Here is a 25,206-nt window from a genome sequence, read left to right on the forward strand (position 1 = left end):
ACTTTGTGATTTCTTAGATAAATACATAAATAAAGCAGGACCCTAGAGAATTTGTTGACTTCAATTTGGCCGAATGATTAACATTTCTATGTACAAAGCTGCAATACTGATGCTATTGTCAGAAAAACTATTTAAACATTAAATCCACCACAATGGGTATAAATGAACTAAGTGCTCAATTAATTTTGCAAGTAATTAATGAGCTATTTGCAAGAAATACCATGCTAAAAAGTATGACAATTCAGAGATTTTATCTTTCAATCTCTGTTCTCAATAAGCTTATAATCTAGTAAAATCTACAGCCACAACTTTTTTTGGTCTTTTCTACTCAATTCCAAAACTAAATAATATCTTTCTCTTTAAAACAGTGTAAGCACCCACCAAGAGCACTCAAATGAAAACTTCAGAGTAGAATTTTTAACTTTCAAAGAGCATTTACTCTACCTGTTTTGCACAGCATCTACAGCTACCAGAAAACTTCCTCATGATATTTTCAAGATCTAAGGCCCGTTCTGGACACGCTCTTTCTCTTCTAGTCACATTTCCACGACACAGGGGACAATGTATTCCACTTTCTCTCATTGCAGTCAGGAAACATTTTCTACAGAAACTAAATCAAACATTTGTGACATGTTAATTACAGAAAAAAAGTACTCTTTTTATTTCTATGATTAAATAAGTGACTCTGGACAAATATTTATGCTAAGTACATTAAGCTATTCATATGTACATCTCAGGATTTTAAGAACTATATGTTATTTCTCAGAGAATAAGACTAATAACTAGATTAGATGAGAACATAAAAGCAGCTACAGATCTACTTTACAATTGTTTAATAGAGTATATGAAAACATAAATATTACTATGTAACATTATCACAGGAAGCATGGTACAAAGGAAGAACTGAGTCTTATCCTGGCGCTGCCATTTAGCAGGTGTATGAAACACACCTATACTGGATCTCCATTTTCTCCCCTTACAAACTGAAAGGATGGACCATATCATCTTTTGCCTCAAACTGATATAATATCAAGATGTTCCCACAAAATATGATTAGGTCTATTAAACAAGACTGCATAGGGTTAGAAGTAGAAAGTACAGTGATAGAACACTTGCCTAGCATGAGTGAGGCAGTGAGTTTGATCCCCAGCACCACCAAAATAAGAATACATAGATTAATTAGCAAAGCTGGAAGAACAGACTGTTTCCTCTGCTAAGGAAAAACATAATGGTTGCCCAAACTTATGTGGTCAGGAAATATAAAAATTTCCCACAATGATATACAAAGGAATACAATTTAAGAAATATTTAAGAACACTTCTAGCATTAACATCCACAGCCAACATTCTAAGTGGAACCAAACTAACTAAATAAAATTTTAATTTATTCTCCTCTGATCACACTAATTACCACATTTGATCATTTTGCTTTTAAGAGAGCCAGATAAATCACAGGCTCTTATCCTGGCTCTGCCATATAGGTGTCTATATTTGGGATCAAATGTATCAACATTACTAATTTATACCAATAAAAGTGAGGGAACAATGAAATAAAAAATGAGAATCTGAGTTCCCTAACTATGTAGTACTGAACAATCATTTTTCCCCTCTAAAATCAGTTTCCTAATCCATAAAATAGTAAAAATATTTACAATTGAGTTATTCACATGATTTCAATACTATGAGTCAGGAAAGTGCAAACAGTAGAACAGTAGCTAATATCATTAAAGACATTAGAAGTGATTATCAATTAAGACCATAAATTAAAACACTAATAATATTCACCAGAACAAGGAATCAAAATAATGCAAAGCAAATAAGACCAAGACATCAGTTTTCACTTGTTAAACTAGAAACTAGTCTTAAAAATTATAAAAATAAGCATCTAATTATAGCCCATAATTATGCATAATTATAAAATGTCAATAAATTAACCAATATAACTGAGTGTGTTAAGTCAACTTTTTGTCACTGTGACCTCAACTCACAACAACTTAGAGGAAGAAAAGTTTATTTTGGGCTCAGTTTCAGAGATTTGGTCCATGGTTAGCAGGCTCCAAGACAAAACACCATAGTGGAGGGGCATGATGGAGGAAAGCTGTTCAATTCATAGCAGCCAGGAAGCAGAGAGGAATGGGCCAAGGAAAGACATAGTCCCCAAGACTGCACCCCCAAGTGGCTACCTCCTCCAGGCAAACTCCACCTACCCAGTTACCAACAACACATTCAAAATATTATACATCAAGTAGATTTAAGTCAGAACTCCATAATCCACTCTTTCCAACTTAGAACACTGCTGCATTGTCCAACCAATGAGCTTTTAGGGATATATCCCAGATAAAAACTGTAACAGTGAAGATATTGGAAAATGACTATTCAACATTTCAGATCACGATATATCAATACTTACCAAAGTTCCTAGGGTACCCCAGAAGTCTTAAGTGCCATTTGAGCTTTGATAACTCCAGAAGCATAAATGCTCAAATTATAAAATAATGTTACAAATTTGTTTAAACTAAAAATTTTAAATTTATTATCTGTATGATTTATAATTTTTAAATAAGTTTTTTATTTAAATACTTTGTTTGCTCAGTATTTGTATTCTTCAACTTGAGGGACTATAAAGAAAAAAAGAGGGGCTGGGGTTGTGGCTCAGTGGTAGAGCGCTTGCCTAGTGTGTGTGAAGCTTTGGGTTCGATCCTCAGCACTTCATAAATAAAATAAATATAAAAATAAATAAATAAAATAAAGATATTGTGTCAAACTACAACTAAAAAATAAATATTAAAAAAAAAGAAAAAAAAGAGGGAAGGAAGCATCAGATAGCTCCCTCACTTAAATAAGCAATAATTAGAAACAACAGTCTAAACTACAATAAGGTCTTCACTAAAACAGGTTTTAAAAGGGAGGAACACAAATAGCTCTGTTTTAGAGAAACACTTCTTTTTTTTTTTTTTTTACTAGCTCTTTTACCTAACTATAGGACTCATTTTGACATAATTATAAAAGCATTGAAATAATTTGGTCTAATTCAGTTCCCAGTACTTCCCTGCCCTCCTCCCTCCCCCGTTCCTTTCCCTCTATACTCTATTGATATTTCTGCTATTTATTTTTTTAATTAGTGTATGATAGATGTACATGATGGTGAAATTCACTGTGATATATTCATAAAGTTAGGTTAGATTCATTCCACTGTCTTTCCCTATCCCAAGCCTCCTTTCCCTTCATTCCCCCCTTTGTCTATCCCACTATCTTAATGTTTTTGCCTGCATTTGGATAGAGCTTCCTGTTTAAAAAAAAAAAAAAAAGCCAGGCACTGAGGTGCATGCCTGTAATCCCAGGGTTTCTGGAGGCTGAGATAAGAGGATCACAAGTTCAAGGACAGTCTCAGAAACTCTGTGTGACCCTATCTCAAAAGAAAAAAAAGTAAAAAGGTCTGCAAATGTAGCTCAGTGGCCCCTGGGTTCAATTCCAGGTACAAAAAAAAAAAAAAAAAAATTATAATTAGTTGTAGGAGAGAAAGGTAGGATTTCTAACTTGGAAGACTGAGGAAAAGGTGACTCTATTCATCAAGTTAATAAATATTGGAAGAATTATCTGGCATAGAAAGTATAAGTGTTAATTTCAAAGTACCACAAAAATAATCTCAATGCACAATATCCAGTAAACAATTAGAAATATGATCTTGAAATTGGAGGGAATATGAAGAGCAGACAAGGTGGAAGAGTACTAAAGAAATAATTTAAACATATACAATTCAAAGGAGTTTAAGAGTAAGAGAAAAGGAACCAAGACTTAAGTACTGTTATGGAAGCTACGTCTACCAAAGCTATAAAAGAGAGATAATATTTAGAGATGAAGGTAAAACTATCACTAAACTAAACCTTCCTCTTTAAATTCAGAATCGAAGCTGTTAACAAACTCCATATCAGCAAAACTCACTGCTAAGAGAGAATTGTGCATAAAAAAGATGGAATCAAATGCAAGAAATAAAGTGAAATAGCAATTAAAAATAGTTAATTAGTAAGCTGGATAACTTAATACTTCCATAAATAGAATATTTAAAAATTTTAATATGTACAAATAAAAGTTATTATTTAGGAAGAGGAAAGATATCAAAATTTCAAAATCCACTTATTCAACAAGACTAAAAAAGAAATAACTTCACTAAAAATGAAAAGGGAGGTGTAAACCAACATTTATTTGATGGTAGAGAGTGTAAACTGATACAACCATTTGAGAAACCAGTTGGCAGTATCTACTACAGCCCAGAAATTCTACTCCAAAATACATACCAAATAGCATTGTATATGTAATAAAAAAAAAAATTCCCAGAATGTTTGCAGCCCACTATATGCAATAGCTTAAAACTAAAAATTATATAAATGTTATCAATAGAAGAATAAATTGTGGCTTATTTACAAAATGAATTACAGTTCCTATAATGAGAATGAAAATATAAAAAGCAGGTAGGGCCCAGTGGCACACACCTTGTGGTACTGAGGATTGAACTCAGGGTCCTGTGCTGGGCAAGTGTTTTGCTTGTTTGTTTGTTTGTTTGTTTTAAGCATTTTTTAAAGCCCAATCAGAAGATAAACTTAATTTTTCTATTTTATAACAATTAAATATAATTCTTAATTAAGATGTAAAGGATACCTCTAATTAAGACCTTAAGTGTAATACGCATATGAAAAAGGGCCCCTATTATAAATGTCCAGCTCAACGAATTTTGGGGAGGCTGAGGCAGGAAGATCACAAGTTCAAAGCCAGCCTCAGCAACTTATTGAGGCCATAAACAACTCAGCAAGACCCTGTCTCTAAATAAAATACAAAAAAAGGCGCCTCCCCTACCCCCACACTGGGGATGTGCAGAGGTACTGGGTTCAATTCTCAGCATCACCTATAAATAAATAAAATAAAGGAACACTGACAACTAAAAAAAATATTTTCAAAGTCATCATTGGGGTATCTTGGAGAATGTGAGATTTTCCTTGGAGAAAGATACACTGGGAAATTTTCAGTGTGCTCTCAATGTTCTTTTGTTTGATGACTATACAGATATACTCAGTTTGGAAAAAATTCATTGAGCTAGACATTTACAATAGGGACCTTTTTTCATATGTGCATTACACTTACGTTAAGGTCTTAATTAGGTCTTAATTATTAAGAGTTATATTAAATTGTTAAAAAACAGAAAAATTAAAATTATCTTCTAATTGGGTTTAAAAACAAACAAACAAACAAAAAAAACACTTGCCTAGCACAGAGCCCTAAATTCAATCCCCAGTACCACAAAAAAAATTTAAAAAAAAAATAAATAAATAAAGCTAGAAAGAAAATAAATTTCTTTAGAAATAAACCATAAGATTCCCTAATTCTGTAGCCCAACAACCACCAAACAGAAGACAGACAATGGAAAATTATTTTGAAAAAAAAAAAGGGGGGGGGGGGCGCTGGGGATGTGGCTCAAGCGGTAGCGCGCTCGCCTGGCATGCGTGCGGCCCGGGTTCAATCCTCAGCACCACATACAAAGATGTTATGTCCGCCGAAAACTAAAAAATAAATATTAAAATTCTCTCTCTTAAAAAAAAAAAAAAAAGAATGTCAGAGTCCAGCAGTAAGCAAACATGTCTGCAGAATAAGAGACAACTGGGAGCTGTGGTTGTGGCTTCACGGTAGAGCATTCACCTAGCATGTGTGAGGCCCTGGGTTCAATCTTTAGCACCACATAAAAATAAATAAATAAAATAAAGGCATTGAGTCCAACTACTACTAAAAAATAAATATTTTTTTTAAATAAAAAAAGAATAAGAGACAAGTGAATAACCTGTACAATGAATTTTAAAAGACTCATACCTACACAGATCACTGGAAACTTTTAAATAATCTTTTTTCAACTTCCAATAGCTTTCCAAGAGGGAGTAAAAGATAGACCATTTACCAAGGAATGAAAATTAGATCAGCATCATACTTCATGAGCAATTACAGATGACAAAAGAATGGAATGATGCTCAAAGTTCTGACAGAAAATGATCAACAACCTAGAATCCCAAATTAAAATCATTTGCTGTACATACTTTAGACATTTCTGATATTACACAACATATGAAATACTGAAAATATTTGCATTCTGTATAGCTCCACACTAAAGCTTTATAAAGTACTACATTCCTAATAAACACTTTACCCTGAACTTTAAAAAGGGGCAGAGGAATAAATAGTTAGAGCTAATAAATTATGAAAGCAGAGTAAAATGCACAAAGGAAAGGCAAAAATGCAATAGGTATTCCAAGAACTCAAGACCAACTGAACCAAGAAGATAGTTGTTGCGCATTCTGTGTGGCTTGTTACATTCAATTACTTTTAGTATACTTTGCTTCCAATGCCTTTTGATGATGGGATGAAACATTAATGTTGAGTGGGGGGAAAAAAAAAACATGTAAAAACCTACCTGATACAATCTGTTGTACTTGAACAGACCACATCACTATTCTATCATTTGTCTTTAACATTGTCTGTGATCCTCTGATATAAAAAATTTTTAAATGTTAATATAGTCTAAATTCATCACTCTTCCCTAAAATTTCAGTTCGTGATTTAGCTTTCTTAAGGACTTTGCTATTTCAAGATAAGACATTCCCCGCATTTCTTACTAAAAAGTTAAAGCTTTGCCCTTCATTTTTTAATCCATCTGAAAAACATGTATGCAGTGGTTTCATGCAAAGCTGCCCCCAAACTATCTTAATTAGTCTTTTTTTTTTCATTAATTTGTGATCCTATGCCTATCAAAAAATAAAAGTTCCCAGGCACCCCTCTTGTCATTCACTACCCTCAGTGGCCTTGGAACTATCTCCACCAGCAAGAAGACCCTCATAATATGCAGCCCTGCCATCTTGTGCTAAGAGCCATAGCCAAGTAGTAATGATGCATGGCATTTTTGGTTGAAAGGTGACGCCAACAAGCCATTGAGATGATATGATTATGTTAAGATCTGCATTCAAATGGATATTAGACCCCTGCTGTCCACCTCTGCCTGCTACGGGACTCCTGGAGAGTTCCCATTGGTTGGGGAAGTGCGGTAGGAGGGAATTCCAGGGGAGTTTCAAAAATAAAATTTGTTCCTGTTTGAGTGGCTCGTGATTTTTGTGCCCAGCCAGACTGCGGCAATCTTGGACCTCACAATCTCCAGAATGAGATTTATACTTCATATTGACAGAACTGTAAAAATCATCAGTTTCACCAATATAACAGAATTCACTCTTTTGGAATTAATTAACCATTAGGAATGATCCTAGGATGACATGTTTCAATTTTAAGAAAACAAACTGCTGGTCGTGGTGGTGCACACCTATGATCCCAGAAGCTTGGGAGGCTGAGGCAGAGGATCTCAAATTCAAAGCCGGCCTCAGCAACGGCGAGGCACAAGGCAACTCAGTTAAGACCCTGTCTCTAAATAAAAATACAAAAAAGGGTTGGGGATGTGGATGTGGCCAGTGGTCAAGTGCCCCTGAGTTCAATCCCTGGTACCAAAAAAAAAAGAGACAAGACTGTGCAGTTTGCACATGCCCCTGCCACTGACTTCAGTTTGACTAAAGAGTGAATATAAAGTTCATGGTTGTTTTTTTATCCACATGAAAATACCTCTCATAAGGTTACTTTAACTAAATGTCTATACCAACTTTCTTTTGAATGACACAGAAATGTAGATTCGTAGACTTGGAAAAGTGAATACATACAGACTCTGAAAGATCTATTACAAGATTTATTGTAACACAATTCTATTATCACCCAACGTATGTATTCCTAAAAACCACCACACCAATGCAAAATCAGATAACCACAGACCTATAGAAAAAGTGGAATTGAGGCAGCCTCCAAATATCACATACCCAAAACAATAGCTTATATTGGTTATAAACACATTCATGTTAAAAAGTTTAAGCTAGGGCTGGAGATGTGGCTCAAGTGGTAGCGCGCTCACCTGGCATGCACGGGGTACTAGGTTCTATCCTCAGCCCACATAAAAATAAAATAAAGATGTTGTGTCCCCTGAAAACTAAAAAATATTAAAAAATTACCTCTCTCTCTCTCAAAAAAAAAAAAAAAAAGTTTAAGCTAGGCACTTGCACTCTCCCTTGCCCCCCAAAATTTCCAGGCTATGAGGTAAACTATTCCCCCAAGCCTTTGTGCCTTTCTGCCATGATATGCAGGCTTACCACAGGCCCATTATCAATGGACTGAAATCATGAACCTAATTAAATCTTTCCTCCTTTAAAAACAACAAAATTTAAAATGTTTAAGCTGGGTAAGCCAGACACAGTGGCACAAGCCTATCATGCCAGTTACTTAGGAGGCTGAAGCAGGAGAATCACAAGTTTGAGGTCAGCCTGGACAACTTAGCAAGACCCTGTTTCAAAATTAAAAATTAAAAAAGGGCTGGGGGATGTAGATCAGTGATAAAGTGCCTCTGGGTTCAGTTTCCAGTATTAAAAGTGAAAAAAAAAATTCTGATTTAATCCCACAAAATTATGTAATAAATTAGTTGAACAATTTATAATATAACACTTCAAATATTAATCGCATTACTAAAAACTGGAAATTTCACCCAAAACACAATGAAAACATTCATATAAGAAATAAAGCAGGTGTCAACATACTTCATATACAACCAGAGATATGAAAAACTGTGCTGTATACGTGTAATAAGAAATGTAATGCATTCTGCTGTCATTTTTTTTTTAATCAAAAAAAAAAAAAAAGAAAGAAAGCAATAGGTTTAAAATTAACTTAGGACTAATTAAAAATATAAAGACATAAAGGAAAAAATATCAACATTTCCAATTGAAATAAACTATATAATAAAATAATTAATGCAAAACTAATTTAAAAGTCTCTAAAAATGGTCCTGGGCTCAATCCCTAGCACCACCAAAAACAAAAGGTCCCTAAAAAGCAGCTGCTCTGTAAGTCTCTATAAAGTAGATACTCTAACTTTCAAAGAAGATTCTAGAGGCTGGCAAAAATATATCTTAGTTGCAAAACTGATTAACAAAGAAGTAAAAGCAGTTCAATGAAAGACACTTTTCATAAATAATGCTGGAACAACCAGACATCATAGGCAAAAAAATGAACCTCAATCTGTTTCCAACCTTAAACAAAACTAACTCAAGGGCTGGTGATGCAGTTTAATGGCAGAGCACTTGCCTAGCACACTGGAGGGCCTGAATTTGATCCCCAGCACTGCAAACAAAACAAAAACCTCAAAACAGATCACAGATAGTATTAAAGTCAATAATAGCCATCCGAAGATACATGCGCTTTCTAACTCGCCAGAAAAGGCAATGTTATGGTTAAGAGATTTGATTCAACTGAGAACTTTGAGATGAGGTAATTAGCCAGGTTTATCCAAATGAGCCCTAACTGCTATCCTAAATATATTTATAAATGAGAAGCAAAGGGAGATGTGACATAGACACACAGAACTCATGCGAACGTGAAAACAGAGATCTGGAGTGTTACCAGAGCCTCCAGAAGGGAAGAGGGCCCTACTACCACCTTGATTTTGGCACACTGAGGTTGATTTGAGATTTTTAGCTTCTTAGACTTTTTAAACTTTTGTTCTATGAACAAAACCATAATCTGAGAAAATATATTTGTAAATCCATTTATCTGATGAAGGACTAATATCTAGAACATATAAAGAAGTTTCAAAGCAACAGTTAAAAACCAAACAATCCAACTAAAACAAGAACAAAAGACATGAAGACATTTTTACCTAAGGTAAAGAGATGGCAAATAAGCATATCAAATAATGTTTGACATCATTTGTCATTACAGAAATACAAATTAAAACCAGAAGATATCATTAAAACCTATCAAAATGGCCAAAATTTAAAATAACACCAAAAAATGTTGGTGAGGCTGCAGAGGAAATTGTAATATAGGTGCAGACACTATGGAAAACAACTTAGCATTTTCTTGAAAAACTAAACATGCAAATACCATATAACCAACAATTATACTATTGGGCATTTACTCCAAAGAAACAAAGGTTTATGCTCACATAAAAACCTATACACAAATATTTACAGCAGAATTTACTTATAAATAGTAAAAAACTGGCCATTTCAGACTTACTCAATGGGTAAATAGCTTAGCAAACTGTGTTACATCCAAACCATGTAATATTACTCAGCAATAAAAGCAAATAACTACTGATACACACAAGAAACAACGTGAATCTCTACAGAACTATGTTCAGTGAAAAAATAAATTCTAAGATTTGTTTAACTCAATTTATAACATTAATATAATATAGTTAGCAGTAATAACATTCTATTTTCTAACAGCTAGACTGAGATACAATTTGTATCATCATAAAATTTCTGTATAATTAAATGGGGACTGGGGTCGTGGGCTCAGTGGTAGTGTGCTTGCCTAGCATGTGTGAGGCACTGGGTTCGATTCTCAGCACCACAAATAAATAAAATAAAGGTCCATCAACTAAAAAATATTTTTTAAAAAATAATTAAATGGGTTGTATTACATTTACACAGAGGAGTAATATATAAGATTTTGTTCCTGTTGCAATGGTGGAGAGATCAAACTCAGAAACTATGTTGAGCTACACCCCAGCTATTTAAGCTTTTTTTTTTTGAGAGACAGAGAATTTTTTTAATATTTATTTATTTTTTTAGTTTTCGGCGGACAGAACATCTTTGTTTGTATGCGGTGCTGAGGATCGAACCCGTGCCGCACGCATGCCAGGCGAGCGCACTACTGCTTGAGCCATATCCCCAGCCCCCATTTAAGATTCTTAAAATGACAAAATTACAGAATCATAACAAAAAGAACATTAATGTTTGCCAAGGGTTAAGAAGGAAGTTACAGGTACAGGAAGGAGGGAAGCTGGGGATGGCTACTAACAGGCAAGGTTATTTATCTTTTTGGTGGGGTGGGGGCTCTGGATTGAACCTGGGGCACTTAACAACGAAACTACATCTGCAGCCCCCTTTATTTTTGAGACAGGGCCTCCCTAAGTTGCTGAGGCTAGCTGTGAACTTGTCATCCTCCTGTCTCAGCCTCCCAAGTCACTGGGAATACAGTCATGTACCTCTGTGCCCACCAATGTGAAATATCTTTATGATGGAAATGTTTTGTATCTTTATCAATTTAATATTCTGGTTCTGATATTTACAAGATATTATCAGTGGAGAAAACTGGTTCAGAATACAGAGATTCTCTGTATTATTTCTTAAAATTGCACAGGAGCCAGGAACAGTATCATCCTCCTATAATCAGCTGCACATGTAATCCCAGCTACTGAAGAGGCTAAGGCGGGAAGATTCCATTTTGGGGACAGCCTTGGGCAATTTAGGGAGCCCCTGTCTTCAAAGGAAAAAAAAAAAAAAAAAGCTGGGGATGTAGGTCAGTGGTAGAGTAAATGACTACCATACAAGCATGCAAGAGGCACTGGGTTCAATCCAAGTACCACAGAACAACACACATACTAATAAAAATAAAAATAAAGTTGCACACACACACAAAATCTGCAGATCTAAAAAGATCCCAAAACATTTAATTTTTAAAAGATTATACAAAAAAAGGCAAAATTATGAGCTTAACTCACCAGATTTTTTAAAAAATTATGTCCATATACTGTAATGCACGTTCATTTGAAAAATATGTGTTCAGTACTTACTACATAACAGATAGTAGGTAAACAACTGACAACAAAAGTGACAAAAATTCCTGCAAACTGGATGTGCAAGCACACCAATGTACAAATTTGTGTGTATATTATTAAGTCATATTAAACTGTGCTAAAACAGTAAAATCACCAAGTGAGATTCAAGAATCCCTAAAGAATCAAGTTTTTTAATAATTCAAATATACTAAAAAGATACATAAAACAATGGCAAAGGAATCCCCTCTAATAAACATGAGATTAACTGAATAAGAATGACAAATTATCTAAAATTCAAATGGAAATGTAGTATAATTCAATTGCAGATGGTCCAAAAACAAGATCATTTTTTAAAATATTTAACAAACAGAATTAAACAGCACAATAACTTACTTCATCTAAATACTCAATCATCTCAAATCTGATCATAGGAAATGTAATAATATACAAAAGGGAAGTAAATGAATAGAAAAATAACCTAAGTTCAAAAAACAAGCTATCACAATAATCATCACTTCAGACATATCTTAGAGGTATCTATGATTTGAATGGAAAAATAATTATGTAACAATTTAATAAGAAATATTGGACAAAGCTTTGCTAGCAAGTAAAGAAATAGATTTTAAAATGATTTCTAGTCCAGCTTGGTGGTGGTGCACGCCTGTAATCTGGCAGCTCAGGGGGCTGGGGGAGGAAGATCACAAGTTCAAAACCAACCTTAGCAAACTTAAAGAGGCCCTAAGGACTTAGTGAGACCCTATCTCAAAATAAAAAAAAAAATTTTAAAAGGGTTGTGGCTCAAGTGCTCTGGGTTCAATCACTGGTACCAAAAAAAAAAAAAAAAAAAAGATTTCTAGGCACCATTATCAACTTTATTAAACTAAACAAAAATGATTTGTCAAAGACAATGGAATGTGGATATCTTCCATAAAAATACCAGTTACCATTTACTGAGTGCTTCATGTGTACCACGCAGGGTCCCAAAAACTTTACATAAGTTCAAGTCTTAAAAATAAGAAAATATTTTTCAAAAATTCCTTTAGTCATGGCACGGGTCTACAATCCCAACTACACAAGAAGCTAAGGCAGGAGGATCTTAAATTCAAGGACAGCCTGGGCAACTCAGCAAGACCCCACCTGAAAGTAAAAATTTTAAAAGTGATGAGGATATAGCACAATAGTGGAGTACTTTTTAGCATAAGGAAGGCCCTGGGTTCAATTTCCAGTTATCTTAAAAATAAAAAATAAATCCTTTGTTTTATAATGAGGAAACTAAGGCTTAAAAACAAAAAATTAAGAAGCCTATAAAAGGTTTCTATAAAAGCCTAGAAGATACTTCTATCATTAAAATACAAAGTCCTGCATATTCCTTTCTACCTCAGGGTTTATGCCCAGAATGCTTCCCCTTCACAGAACGTTCTATACACAAAGCACTCCACAAATTAACACCCACACATCACTTAGATTTGAACAACAATATCATTTCTCCAAGAAAGGGACTTTGACTGTCCACTCATTAACACACCAACCCACACTAGGTCTGTTCCCCATCTTATACTTTTGCTCTTTCTCTCCCTCCTACCATGGATGCATTTGTAATTACACCCTGAGTGCTTACTTTAATCAAAATGTATCTCACCAACACCCAGCTCCAAGAGGGAAGGGATCATACCTATTTTTTCACCACAGCACTATAATAGTACCAAGTACCTAACAGACATTTGTTAATATTTGCTAAAGCAATAAATGTCAATTTATCTTATTCTAATCCAAAACTTATTAAATCCTTTAACCCAAAGATACATAATCCACAGTCCTCAAATCAAAACTATAAGCATTTTTCATATAATACACTTCACTAGAGCTATTATCATATATGACAAAGCTGACAAATTCCTTTGTATTTATCCTTTTTGACCCAGCAACTGAACCTATCAGGATTTACCTTACAATAAAAATTCTCTATAGAGTAAAATGATATATATATATATAGTATTCCCCACCACCACCTTATCCATGGTTGCAGGTTCTGCCATTTCAATTACTCATAGTCAACTGCAGTACAAAAATATTAAATGCAAAGTTCCAGAAATAAACAAATCTTAAATTTTAAATTTTGCATTGTTTATTCTGCAGCGAGATCCAACCATACACACAAACTGTCTACCACTAAGCCACATCCCCAGCCTGATCACAATGTTCTGAACAGTATGATGCAATCTCATCCTAGCCCACCCAGTATAATACTATATACACTATTAGTTACTTTACAGCCACCTTGGTTATGAGATCAGTTATTGAATATGGTAGTGTTTGTGTTCAAATAACATTATTTTACTTAATAACAGCCCCAAAACACAAAATAGTGATGCTGGCAATTTACATATGCCAAAGAGAAGCCATAAAGTGCTTCTATTAAGTGAAAAGATAAAGTTCTCAACCTAATAAGAAAAAAAAAAGTATGTTAATGCTGAAGATCTAAGAAACTTCTATCCCTAAAACTGTGATGGAAAAGAAATTGGTGCTAATTTTGCTATTACATCTCAAATTGTAAAAATTATGGCCTCAATACATTACTTAGTTAAGATGAAAAATACATTAAATTTATGGATGGAAGACATACACAGAAAAGATGTTCCAACTAATGGCAATGTGTCACAACAGGAAGTACAGGGCTCAAGCCTGGTAAGGTGTTGAACACCTGTGATCCCAGCTACTGGGAGGCTAAGGCAGAAGGATCCCAAGTTTGAGGCCAGCCTAGGCAACTTAGCAAGACTGAAAATAAAATTTTAAAAGGGGCTAGCTAGTGGCACAGTTCAGCGGTGGGAGTGCTTACTAGCATATTCAAAGCCCTGGGTTCAATCCCTGGTACTGGAGGGGTGGTGGGGGGGGAGAAAGTACTGGGCTCAATATTATCTACTGTTTCAGGTAATGACTAGAGATTTTGAAAGGCATCCCCCTCAGATGTGGGGGACTATTGTACAATTTTACTTGTTGCAGCATTTCTTTTAGAAACAACCTAATGTTCATAATAAGATTGAATAAATAAGCAATGATGATGTATCAAGCAATGAGATATTAGAAGACTAAATAAATATATTCCATAAGGTACTTTCATCTGGTTTGTCGATCACTATATAGTGTTGGTAAATTGAATGAATATTACATACCCACAAAAAAAAAAAAAAAATGTGAGACCTTCTTTTCTGTTGTTGGTATTAGGGATTTAACATAGGGACGCTCTACGACTGGGCTACATCCCTCAGCCCTTTTATTTTTATTTTGAGACAGGGTCTCACTAAGTTGCCAAGCCTAGCCTTAGACTTACAATTCTCCTGCCTCAGCCCCCAAGTCCTTTTATTATTACAGGCATGTGCCCCCATGCCTGGCAAAGGTAGCCCCTTTTATGTATTAATAGGAATAATCTCTAGGATAGTATATGAAAATATTAAGGCACAGAGAATATATACAGATTGCTGTCCTTTGTATGAAAAACCGGAAAATAAAACATCTACAATCTTGTTTATGTACATATCTCTGGAAAATATGTAAGGTTAACGGTGATTATTGAAAAGTCGTATTTCCCCTAATCCTTTAAAACCATCAATTCTCTATTCATGATTCACTTTGGCTTTAAATATCCAAGTCAAAAAACAAAAGATTTCTTTTGATTTTCAAAAGCAACCTAACTTTTGGTATTAGATGTTACAGTTTTTAAATAGTAATTTATTTGTTTTGAAAAATATAAAACACAGGGGCTGGGGTTGTGACTCAGCGGTAGAGCGCTTGCCTAGCACATGCGAGACCCTGGGTTCCATCCTCAGCGCCACATAAAAATAAATAAATATCTCCCATCTATGTATGTTATATCAAAGTATATAAGTGTATTCTACTGTCATGTATAACTAATTAAACAAATAGAAAATTTAAAAATAAACAAAGTATTGTATCCAACTACAACTAAAAAATAAATATTTAAAAATAAAGAAAAATATAAAACACAAATATAAGATTAGTATAAATAAACATTACCTCATTTTGTCTGTGCAAAAACCCAGTGAAAACAGGTGATTTCTAATCTTTTATATGCAAGAAAAGCTGAATGGGGTTAACTGACTTAGCCAACTGATACAGCTATAGTTAAACTGTGTTGTGTCCCAACACAAACCAATTCATTCCTTTACCCAATAAATACTGAAATGTATTTATACTGAAATTTTTTAAAAGTATGCCACTCTATATGTCAAGAGAATTTAGATAGTCTTAAAAATCTTAAGAAAAAAGGATAGATTAAAGCAACAACTTATTAAATCAATAAGAACCTATATAAGCTTGACTTTCAAAATTTTAACATATCTATAGGAAAGAATAAATTTTAAAAGTACCTATTTAGAGCATAACTATTCCAATAAGATACCAATAAAGCCGCTCAAATTTTTAAAAAATATAAACTGAAAATTCAGGGACTGGATAACCTAAGCAGGTCAATGTAGGGAATCATACAACTTTGTGCTGAATGAGAAGTGGAAGCTAATTTATATTAACTTATTTTAAAAGATGCTCCTTACAGAAATGCCCCAAAGCAAACACTAATTAGATTTCCATTTCACTAGGTCCAATGGCACCTGTAATCCCAGTCCCTCTGGAGAATCAAGCGGGTGGACCAGAAGTTCAAGGCTAGAAGATCCTGTCTCAAAATAAAAGTAAAATAGACTAGGAATGGAAAGCTCCTGGGTTTAACCCCCCGTACGTACTGCAAAAAGAGAAAAGTTTTGCAAGAAATCAAAATTTCTTGTTAAATGTAATTTTCTTGGGATTGCATTTTACTTCTAAATGGTGTATGAGAGGTACTTCCTTGACTATTCAGAACAGTGTAAATAGAGGTTCAAAAAACCTTTAGTTTTAATGATGCTTTAATGGAAAACATCAAGAGATAAACATCTTACCACTTCAACATTGTGAACCTTCATCTGAAGCCTTATTTTGAATATCTGTTTGATGTTAATATTCTTAATTTGTCTTTACATGTTTTTCAAAATATTTTATCTGACCATTCTAAGGCACCTGATGCTGCTGGTTTCTTAAAAGTATTTATATCTCAGTCTCCACTGTCACATTCAATCCTAGTTTTCTTCCTATGATTCTGTCCATTCCTTCTCAGAATGTACTTTTCTCTACTTGACATTTAAGTATTCTCTAACACTTTGTTTTTATCTATCCAGGCCTCCTTCTTTCAATTCATATTCCTCCCTCAGTGACTACATCCACACCCATAACTTTAGTTCCATTTATTCCAGATCTATACACAGTATATACATATAGTACTGAACATCAGACTTTATATAAAGACCTTAAAATATCAGGAGTCTCTTCTTTACATTTCCATTATCACTGCCTTAGTTCCTGTTCTAATCACTTCTCTCCCTCACACGCCAAAGTGTCATCAACATCTTCATGGGTCACCATTGCCAAGCTGAACCCTGACACTAATATAAACTTTCTAAAATGGAATTGTAATCATGCTGCTCCCCTGCCAAAAATTATTTAATAGGTCTCTCTGGTTTTCAGGAAAACATTCAAATTAGCTTACAAAGGAAGTTCCTGCCAAAATCTCTAAGCTCAATCTCTATTACACTCATTCTCTGGCTCCAAACTATGAAGTCAGGATACAGAGTCATCCTCTGTAGACCTAATCAGGGTATTTCCCAAGAAAATTGTCCTTATATTAACAAGTTTATTTAGCTATGTGCTCTCTATGCTCACATAAAAATTTCCACTGAAATCTCTTCCATACCATAGTCATTTAACAGTCTTCTCCATTAGACTATTAACAGTCTCCAGGGAAAGAGTATTTAGTATTTCTTGAACAAGGCAAATAAAAACATTAACAATGTTTGTTTGAAGGAACAAGTGGAGATTAAATACTTTAGTAAAATTATTCTCAATAGTATCCCTTTTTCTCTACATATACATACACACATATAGATAGGTGTGTGTATGTATATATATTTTCAATACTGGGGACTGAACCCAGGCCCTTGAAGCATGCTAGGCAAATGTTCTACCACTAAGCTGTATATCTCCAGCCCTTAGTAAAATTATTCTAATAGAAATGAATTTGCTTCTTTGACTAGAAAACTCAATGGAAAAATCCTTTCCTCTCACTGGCAATGAAAATTTGTTTTTATTTTCTAACAGACCCAGACTGACCCAAAGTTCTTTTTTTTTTTAATTGTCTCTAATTTATTTTCTAGTTTTTGGCGGACACAATATCTTTGTATGTGGTGCTGAGGATCGAACCCGGGCCGCACGCATGCCAGGCGAGCGCGCTACCGCTTAAGCCACATCCCCAGCCCCAAACCCAAAGTTCTTATCTCATCCCTTTCTAGCTCTGAATCAAAATCTGATTTGGGGGGCTGGGATTATAGCTCAGTGGTAGAGTGCTTGCCTAGCATATGTGAGTCACTGGGTGTGATCTTCAGCACCACATAAAAATAAATGAATAAAATAAAAAAATAAAAGCATGTGTCCATCTACAACTAAAAATATTTTTTTAAAAAACCCTGATGGGAGGCTGGGGATGTGGCTCAAGCTGTAGCGCGCTCGCCTGCCATGCGTGCGGCCCGGGTTCGATCCTCAGCACCACATACAAACAAAAATGTTGTGTCCACCTAAAACTAAAAAAAATAAATATTAAAATTCTCTCTCTCTCTCTCTCTCTTTAAAAAAAAAAAACCCTGATTGGAGGGGGTTGTGGCTCAGCAGTAGAGCACTTGCCTAGCACGTGCAAGGTACTGGGTTCAATCCTCAGCACCACATAAAAAATAAATAAATAAAAGTATTATGTCTAACTACAACTAAAAAAAAAAAAAACCAAACACCTGATTCGAGGAGCTGGGAATGTTCACGCATGAGGCCTGGGGTTCTATCCCCAGAACAACAACAAAAAAAAAACTGAATTTGTAGCAAAATATAAATTTGATTAAAGGCACAGCTCTGTCCTTTGGGTGAAAAAAGGGAAATGACACAGTAAACTTATTACTTAAAAATAATTCTAGGACTGGCAATGTAGCTCAGCAGTAGAATGGTTGCTGGGCATATGCAATGGCCTGAATTTAATATCCAATAACTCTCCCCCCAATCTTATTTCCCAGAAAATTCCTTCCAGCCAATCAAGACCCTGGTTCCACAAATACCACCCCTGCCAAATAAAACTTTGGCTCACTCTGTCTATTTTTAATTAATTGTTCAGTCAGAACTATAAAGCAACTGTGGGGGACAGTAGAGATAAGGAGCTACTTTGATCACACTGAAGCCTCAAAGTCCAATGAATTGATTTGAGAATGGTCTTGAATTTAAAAACATCCACTCTTTTCTATAGCTTTGAGGTCAAAGTCAAATTAGAGTTCTTGATTTCAAATGCACCATAAAGGAAATAGACTAGAATGATCTACATGGAATTTTGAGGGAAGCTAAAAATTACAATGAGTTCTGTGAGGACAATGATCCAAAGAATAGTTGAAATGATTCTGTCCATGATATCTACCATGCATATATAAACTTAGCAATTATTATAACTCCTCATCTTGCCTGCTCTCCTCCTTTTATTTCCCCTTTGTCATCACAGAACTACTTTTTCTTAAATATAGGAAAGGTTCAAGTTATAATAATGAATAATGACCATTAAAGACAGAAAGTATATTCTGTGTCCTAGACATCTTAAAATACTTTTTCAACAACTTGCATTTGTTGCAACAAATGATGAGAGAATTTAAGACACAAAAATCATAACTGATGTTTCAATCCTGAAAAACTACATGGTCGTTTCACACAACTAGCACAATCAAGGGATAAAATAGTAGAGTTAATAAGGTAGAGGAACAGGGAAGATTACCAAAAGTTATCTGTAGTAACATTTGTGATTAGGGACCCAAAATTCTACCAATTATTCACAAAATTATAGAACCCCGACTCTCAAAAAAAAAAAAAAAAAGTGAATGGAGAAATATGTCCAGAAACTTGTTCAATTCTGTGTCTGCAAGCTCGGAACTTAAGCCCGATTCAATTTTTTTAAATATAAAAATACTTCCAGGTCCCACCTGCCAGAAATTCTTTTGCAAGTTTGGAATGGAGCCTGGGAATTGGTATGTTTACTTAACTCCCCAGGCACTCTGGTCATCAGCCAGGTTGGTCAGTGCACTGTATACCTTTTCAAGAAGGTCTCCTTTCAATCCTTGCCGACAGTCTGGTAGTCTACAAAATGATGGAGGTTGTTCCTATAAATAAGCCTAGTTAAACAGCACCATGTGACCTCACCTAATCCCTTTGTGTTCTCCCTCACCCCTAGAGTTAGTACCTCATCTTCAGTCCATTCCTCATAACAGAACTCTTCTTTTCTTACCTCCACTCTTGTAGTAACCGAGTAATAATGAACAGAAGATAACACAAAGGGAAACTACCACTTCAATATCCGGAAATCCTGTCAGTTCTAACATAAGAGAAGAAAATTCATTTTAGACCATCCTAGTAGATTCTTGGAATTTTAAATGAAACAAAACCAATCCAAAAGTGGTCTGTGAAGCAGGGCTGAAGTTAGATTAAAAGCTCTTGGATCAAGGAGGACCAGGCCAAGGTTCTGAAAGAGGAAGAAAAAAAACTTGAAAGCGAAGCAGGAGGCCGGCGGGCGGCCCGTGCCGGCACTAGCGGGTTTGACACTCGACACCCCCGCCTGCACTCGGGTTGCTAGGAAACAAAAAGGCTCCACGTTCCCTGCAATTCCTCCCGGGCCTGCCAGGAGGACAGGGGCCTCTCGGCCTATGGAAGCCACCGGAGGGCCCGACCCCTGCCCCGGGGCGCTAAGCCCAGGAAAACCGGGGCGGGGAGCTCCGGCGGAGGGGCGCGGCGAGCGGGCCCTGGTCTCAGGCGGAGGGCTGCCCCGGGCTCTGACGCGCCGGGACCAGGCCCCCGAGGCGGGCGGCGCTCCGGCAGGCCTCGGGGGCTCGACTCCCTCCAGGCCTCAGTCGCAGGTCCGGGTCCAGACGAGGAACCCAAACGACCACCCGGCTCCGCGCGGGGGAGGGGGCGTCTACTCACACGTGCTGACAGGCCGCGGTCCGCACGGGCGTTTTGAGCACCTCCTGACAGACCGGGCAGTAGAAATCATCTTCTGTGTAGGCCGTGGCCGCGGACAGCTCCTCGGCCATGACGGGGGCAGAGGAACAAGGCGATGGCGGCAGCAGCGGTCGAGGTGGCGGTGGCGGTCCGGAGCCCGACTCCCTGCGCGGACCCGGGGGGAGGGGAATAGCGTCAGGAAGAAGCTCGCGCCAGGAAGGGGGCGGGGACCTAGGCAGGACTCCGAGCAGGGTGGGGCGGGACTCCGAGCGGGGTGGGGCGGGGCCGAACACAGCGGCGCTCCGGCCGCACGCGCCGGGCGAGGGGCCGCCCCCTTCGCCCCCGGAACTCGGAGGCGGTGCTCCTCAGGAGGCCGGGCGCAGGAAACGGCGATTGGTTTCGCAGGCACCCTGGGCTGGGCGCAAGTCTAAGGCCAGCCCCATTCAGTGGCCACGGCACTACGTCCCGCCCCCAAGCCGTCCTCCCACTGGAGGCCACCGCCTACGGAGCTTGGGGCCCGGCCGCGGTTCTGCCTAGTCCCTCGTTCGCCGTTCGTGGCCTCGCTCTTCCCAGCTGTCCGCCAGCTCCCCACGCCCGCCCCTCGCTTCTTTAACCTCTCCGGCCGCAACCCACCCTTTTGCACTGCTCTTCCTGCTCCCAGCCTCGCTCCACCGCATCCCTGCCCCGCCTTCGCGGGCGAAGACCCTTACTTCCGAGCCCCGGAGCGGCACTGTAGGCTGAACTGCTTCTTTGTCGCGGGTTCGTAGAAAGGTGACCTTTCGTCGCCGTCGGGCTTCTGGTCCCACCGCTGCTGCCCTCGCAACCGAGGCCCCACGGCAAAAGGAGAACGGAGTGCGCAGTGCTCATCGGCCCAAGAAAGGGCGGGACCCGAGGCTCATGGTGCACCGGGATCCCATCGCCCCCGCCAGCAGCTCTCCCGTGGCATAGCGCTGCCTGCAGCCTGCCCAGCCGGTCACCGAACACAGTAGGGTTTCGCGTTGCTGGCCCAGAGCGGAGGGGCGGGGTGACGAGAGCAGCCTCCATAGCAACTGGCGCTTGGCGCCTTCGGCAGGTTGTGACGTCAACGGCTGGGTGCGGCCTACGTACCTGCACACACCCCCAGCATCTTGGTAGGGGGACCCCGTTTTATCGCCTTTATTAAATTCTTAGGTTTCCCAGGAATTTTTCCTTAAAATATATTTCTAACGTTGAAGATTTAATCTTAATTGTTTGCCGTTGCTAGACTGTTTTGACCTTGCAAAAATGTGTCATGAAACAATATTATGTGGTTTTAATCCTGGGGTTAGTTAAAAATAAGATTCCTTGCGCTGTACAGAGATTCAATTTTTTGGCTTAAATGCAATGTGATTGATTCTTAAATGGTGACCGTTCATGTTCACAGTCTTACAACCAACACCATAAGAGTTTGTTGGGGGGAGGAGGTTGGTTTTTGATATCTTGGAAGAAAAGGAGGTAGGAGCCCCTACCTCTAATCTCACTACGTTTGTTTTTATTTTTGTGCTCACTTAGGCAGCATTTATACAAAAATATTTTTATTTTTTAAATGAGCCCTTAATTTGCAGATAAATCTCACAAGTGGTAAGTCTTTGAGAATGTAACAGAACTATGTGAAAAAGAAGTAAGGGAAATCTTCAGATAGCTTCAGGGAAAAAAAGATTTCATTACCATCCTTTGTTAAAGTCCTTAATTTGGGCTGGGGTTCTGGCTCAGTGGTAGAGCACTTGCCTATCATGCATGAGGCACTGAGCTCAATTCTGAGTACCACATAAAAATAAATAAAATAAAGGTCTATCAACAACAACAACAACAAATTTTTTTTTTAAAATGCTGTTTACCACCTACATTGTCCTTGGCATGGTTAACTAAAATGTATAGGAGCTGGGCATAGTGGCACACACCTGTAAGAAAAGCAGTTTGGGATCACAAGTTAAAAGCCAGCCTCAACAACTTAGCAAGGCCCTAAGCAATTTAAGGAGACACTGTCTCTAAAGGCTGAGGATGTGGCTCAGTAGTTAAATGCCCCTGTGTTCCATCCCCAGTACCCCCCCCCCCAAAAAAAAAAGTAAAGGAGATGGTTTGGACTGAGCGCATTCACTAGGTCCATGAGAGGAGCCCAAAATGGAGTCACTCATGCCAAGTTCCCCACCACTGTGCTGAAACCAAGGTGTTTATTTGAATTTGGAAGAAATAAGAAGAGACATAATTGCCAGATTTCTGAACAATCTAATTCTAGCCTATATAATAAGGAAAGCTCTGCTTTAATCTTTAGGAGAAAAGGCCAATCCCCTTTTCTGTTTCAGTTTTCCACTGTCTTTTTCTGTCTATGAAACCTAATTCCTCTGCTAAATTCTTTGGAATACTCCTATTTTATGGAACAAGGTGTTGCCCAATTATCAAATAGCAAGTAAAAGCTATTTAAGATTTTAAAATTTGCTATAGTTTTTACCGCTCTTGGTTAGGCATTATAGAGATATGAGTTTTGCAGTCAACTAATTTACATTTTAAATATATATCAAAATGTGAGAACAAAAAGATGGTATTTGCCAAAGTGCTAAATTTTCTCTTAACAGTGACTATAATGAGGATAGAAAACCAGATGTTTGAAATTCTGTTGGATTTAGAGAATCCACATGATTCTGGAGGAGATGGATTTTAATATGCATCTTAAAACAAGAGTTTCCACAATAACAATTATTTGTCTGATGAATAGCTAGTTACACTGCCAGACTACAAGATTTTGCAGCAAGCACGGTGGAAGCTGGTCAGGGAAGCTAATTTTAGCTTCAGATTTCCTAGGAGGAGGAAGAACACATTGTGTGGGAGGGGCAACTGATCTTGGTATTCCAGGTGCTTTTCAAATTCCCTTTATAAAATGGTTCTCAGATTCCAAATTTCACCATTTTGATAATATTTCAATTCATATTTCACTCATTCTGACTATTTTAGTAAATAAAGTGTATTTTTTGTGTGATAATCTTTCCCTTTATTCACTGGGAATTCCTATCCACAACATTAACGTTGTGACTTTTACTTTGTTTGCTTTATTGTTTGTAACATTAGCTTCACTCATGCCTAATCCAAACATTTGTATTACTTCTTCATATATTCTAAGTCATTTGGTGTACCTATAAGCATGGTAATATGTGAAAATCCATCAGCAATTTGAGTGTAAGGGAAATTTAGTTATCCTCTGAGAATTAAGCTTAAAAAACAAAATCATAATTACCAAATGACACAATTTTCTGTCTTGGCAGCATTTCATATGAAAAAGTACTTGATATTCTACTAGGAATGTGACAGATTTACTCAGAATACAGTCAGCTGTGAAAATAAAATGTCAGCCTCTAGGCAGTAGAGGGGGATGTCCTAAATGTGTGACCAATTTGATAAACTGTTGCAATTATTTATTTGTTAATTTGTTTTTGCAGTATAGAGATTGAACCCAAGGGCACATTACCACTAAGCTACATTCCCAGCCCTTTTTTGTTTGTAGTGGGGATTTTTTGTTTGTTTTGTTTTGTTTTATTGTACTGGGGGATTGAACCCAGGAGCTTTTAACCACTGAGCCACATCCTTTTTTTAAATTTATTTATTTATTTATTTATTTTTGAGAGGGCCTCACCAAGTTGCTAAGGGCCTTGCTAAATTGCTGAGGCTGACCTTGAACTTACAGTTCTCCTTCCTCAGCCTCCTGAGTTTCTGGAATCACAGGCATGTGCCATGTTGCAAAAATTAAAGCCTTTAAATTTAGGTTAAAGCACCCAAACCCTTTCAGCCTTCTTCCCTCAAAATGGCATCTGAGGGACAGAAGGGTGAGAGATGGCTGACATGAACTTGAGACACTGATGGGTCTTCTGGGTCCTGAAATCTGTATGTTTTCTTTTGGATTCTTGCTAGATTTTTCTTTCAAGATGGCCAATTTTGACTGCTCCTTAAAGTACAATGAGTGCTCCTTAAAGTGCATACCTGTAATCCCAGCAAATCAGGAGGCTGAAGCAGGAGGATTGAATATTCAAGACCAGCTTTGACAACTTAATGATACTCTATCTCAAAAAATGAAAAGGGTTGAGGATGTTACTCAGTGCCTCTGGGTTCAATTCCTAGCACCAAAAAATAAATGAGAGAGAGAAAGAAAGATATAATGAGTCTTGGGCATTCCATTGCTGGCACTTGCTAGTGAAGACGGCTCCAACCTGTCTCAGCTGCATCTGGGGCCATGGTCCTATTGTCTGACCTAGTTGATTCAACTTCACCAACACTGTGAAACCTCCTGAATCTCTGCCCCAATTATCTCAGAGTTCCTTAACTGTCGACACAGCAGGCCCTTTAGCAGACCTTCTGGCTCTTGGGATATCTCTACACAGGACAAGTGGGGTTCTGGGCATATGTT

At 37.3% G+C, this 25,206-nt stretch overlaps 1 protein-coding gene across 3 annotated transcripts in view; it reads right to left on the reverse strand.

Annotated features, from left to right (window-relative positions):
- The window catches only part of Rnf138 (ring finger protein 138), a 32,245-nt gene extending 10,656 nt beyond the window's left edge, over window positions 1-21,589 (reverse strand). For 2 of the 3 annotated variants that reach the window (XM_071602823.1, XM_071602822.1), the window contains exons 1-3: window positions 21,429-21,496; window positions 20,778-20,960; window positions 445-610 (exon numbers count right to left, since the gene is read on the reverse strand). In XM_071602823.1, the coding sequence (XP_071458924.1) occupies window positions 445-610; window positions 20,778-20,960; window positions 21,429-21,472 (393 nt within the window). In that variant the 5' untranslated portion in view covers window positions 21,473-21,496. The other variant, XM_027935727.2, reaches the window with a different exon arrangement.
- Window positions 21,590-25,206: the final 3,617 nt, after the last annotated feature.

This window comes from Marmota flaviventris, chromosome 16 (assembly GCF_047511675.1).
Source record: "Marmota flaviventris isolate mMarFla1 chromosome 16, mMarFla1.hap1, whole genome shotgun sequence".
Classification (NCBI taxonomy): Eukaryota; Metazoa; Chordata; class Mammalia; order Rodentia; family Sciuridae; genus Marmota; species Marmota flaviventris.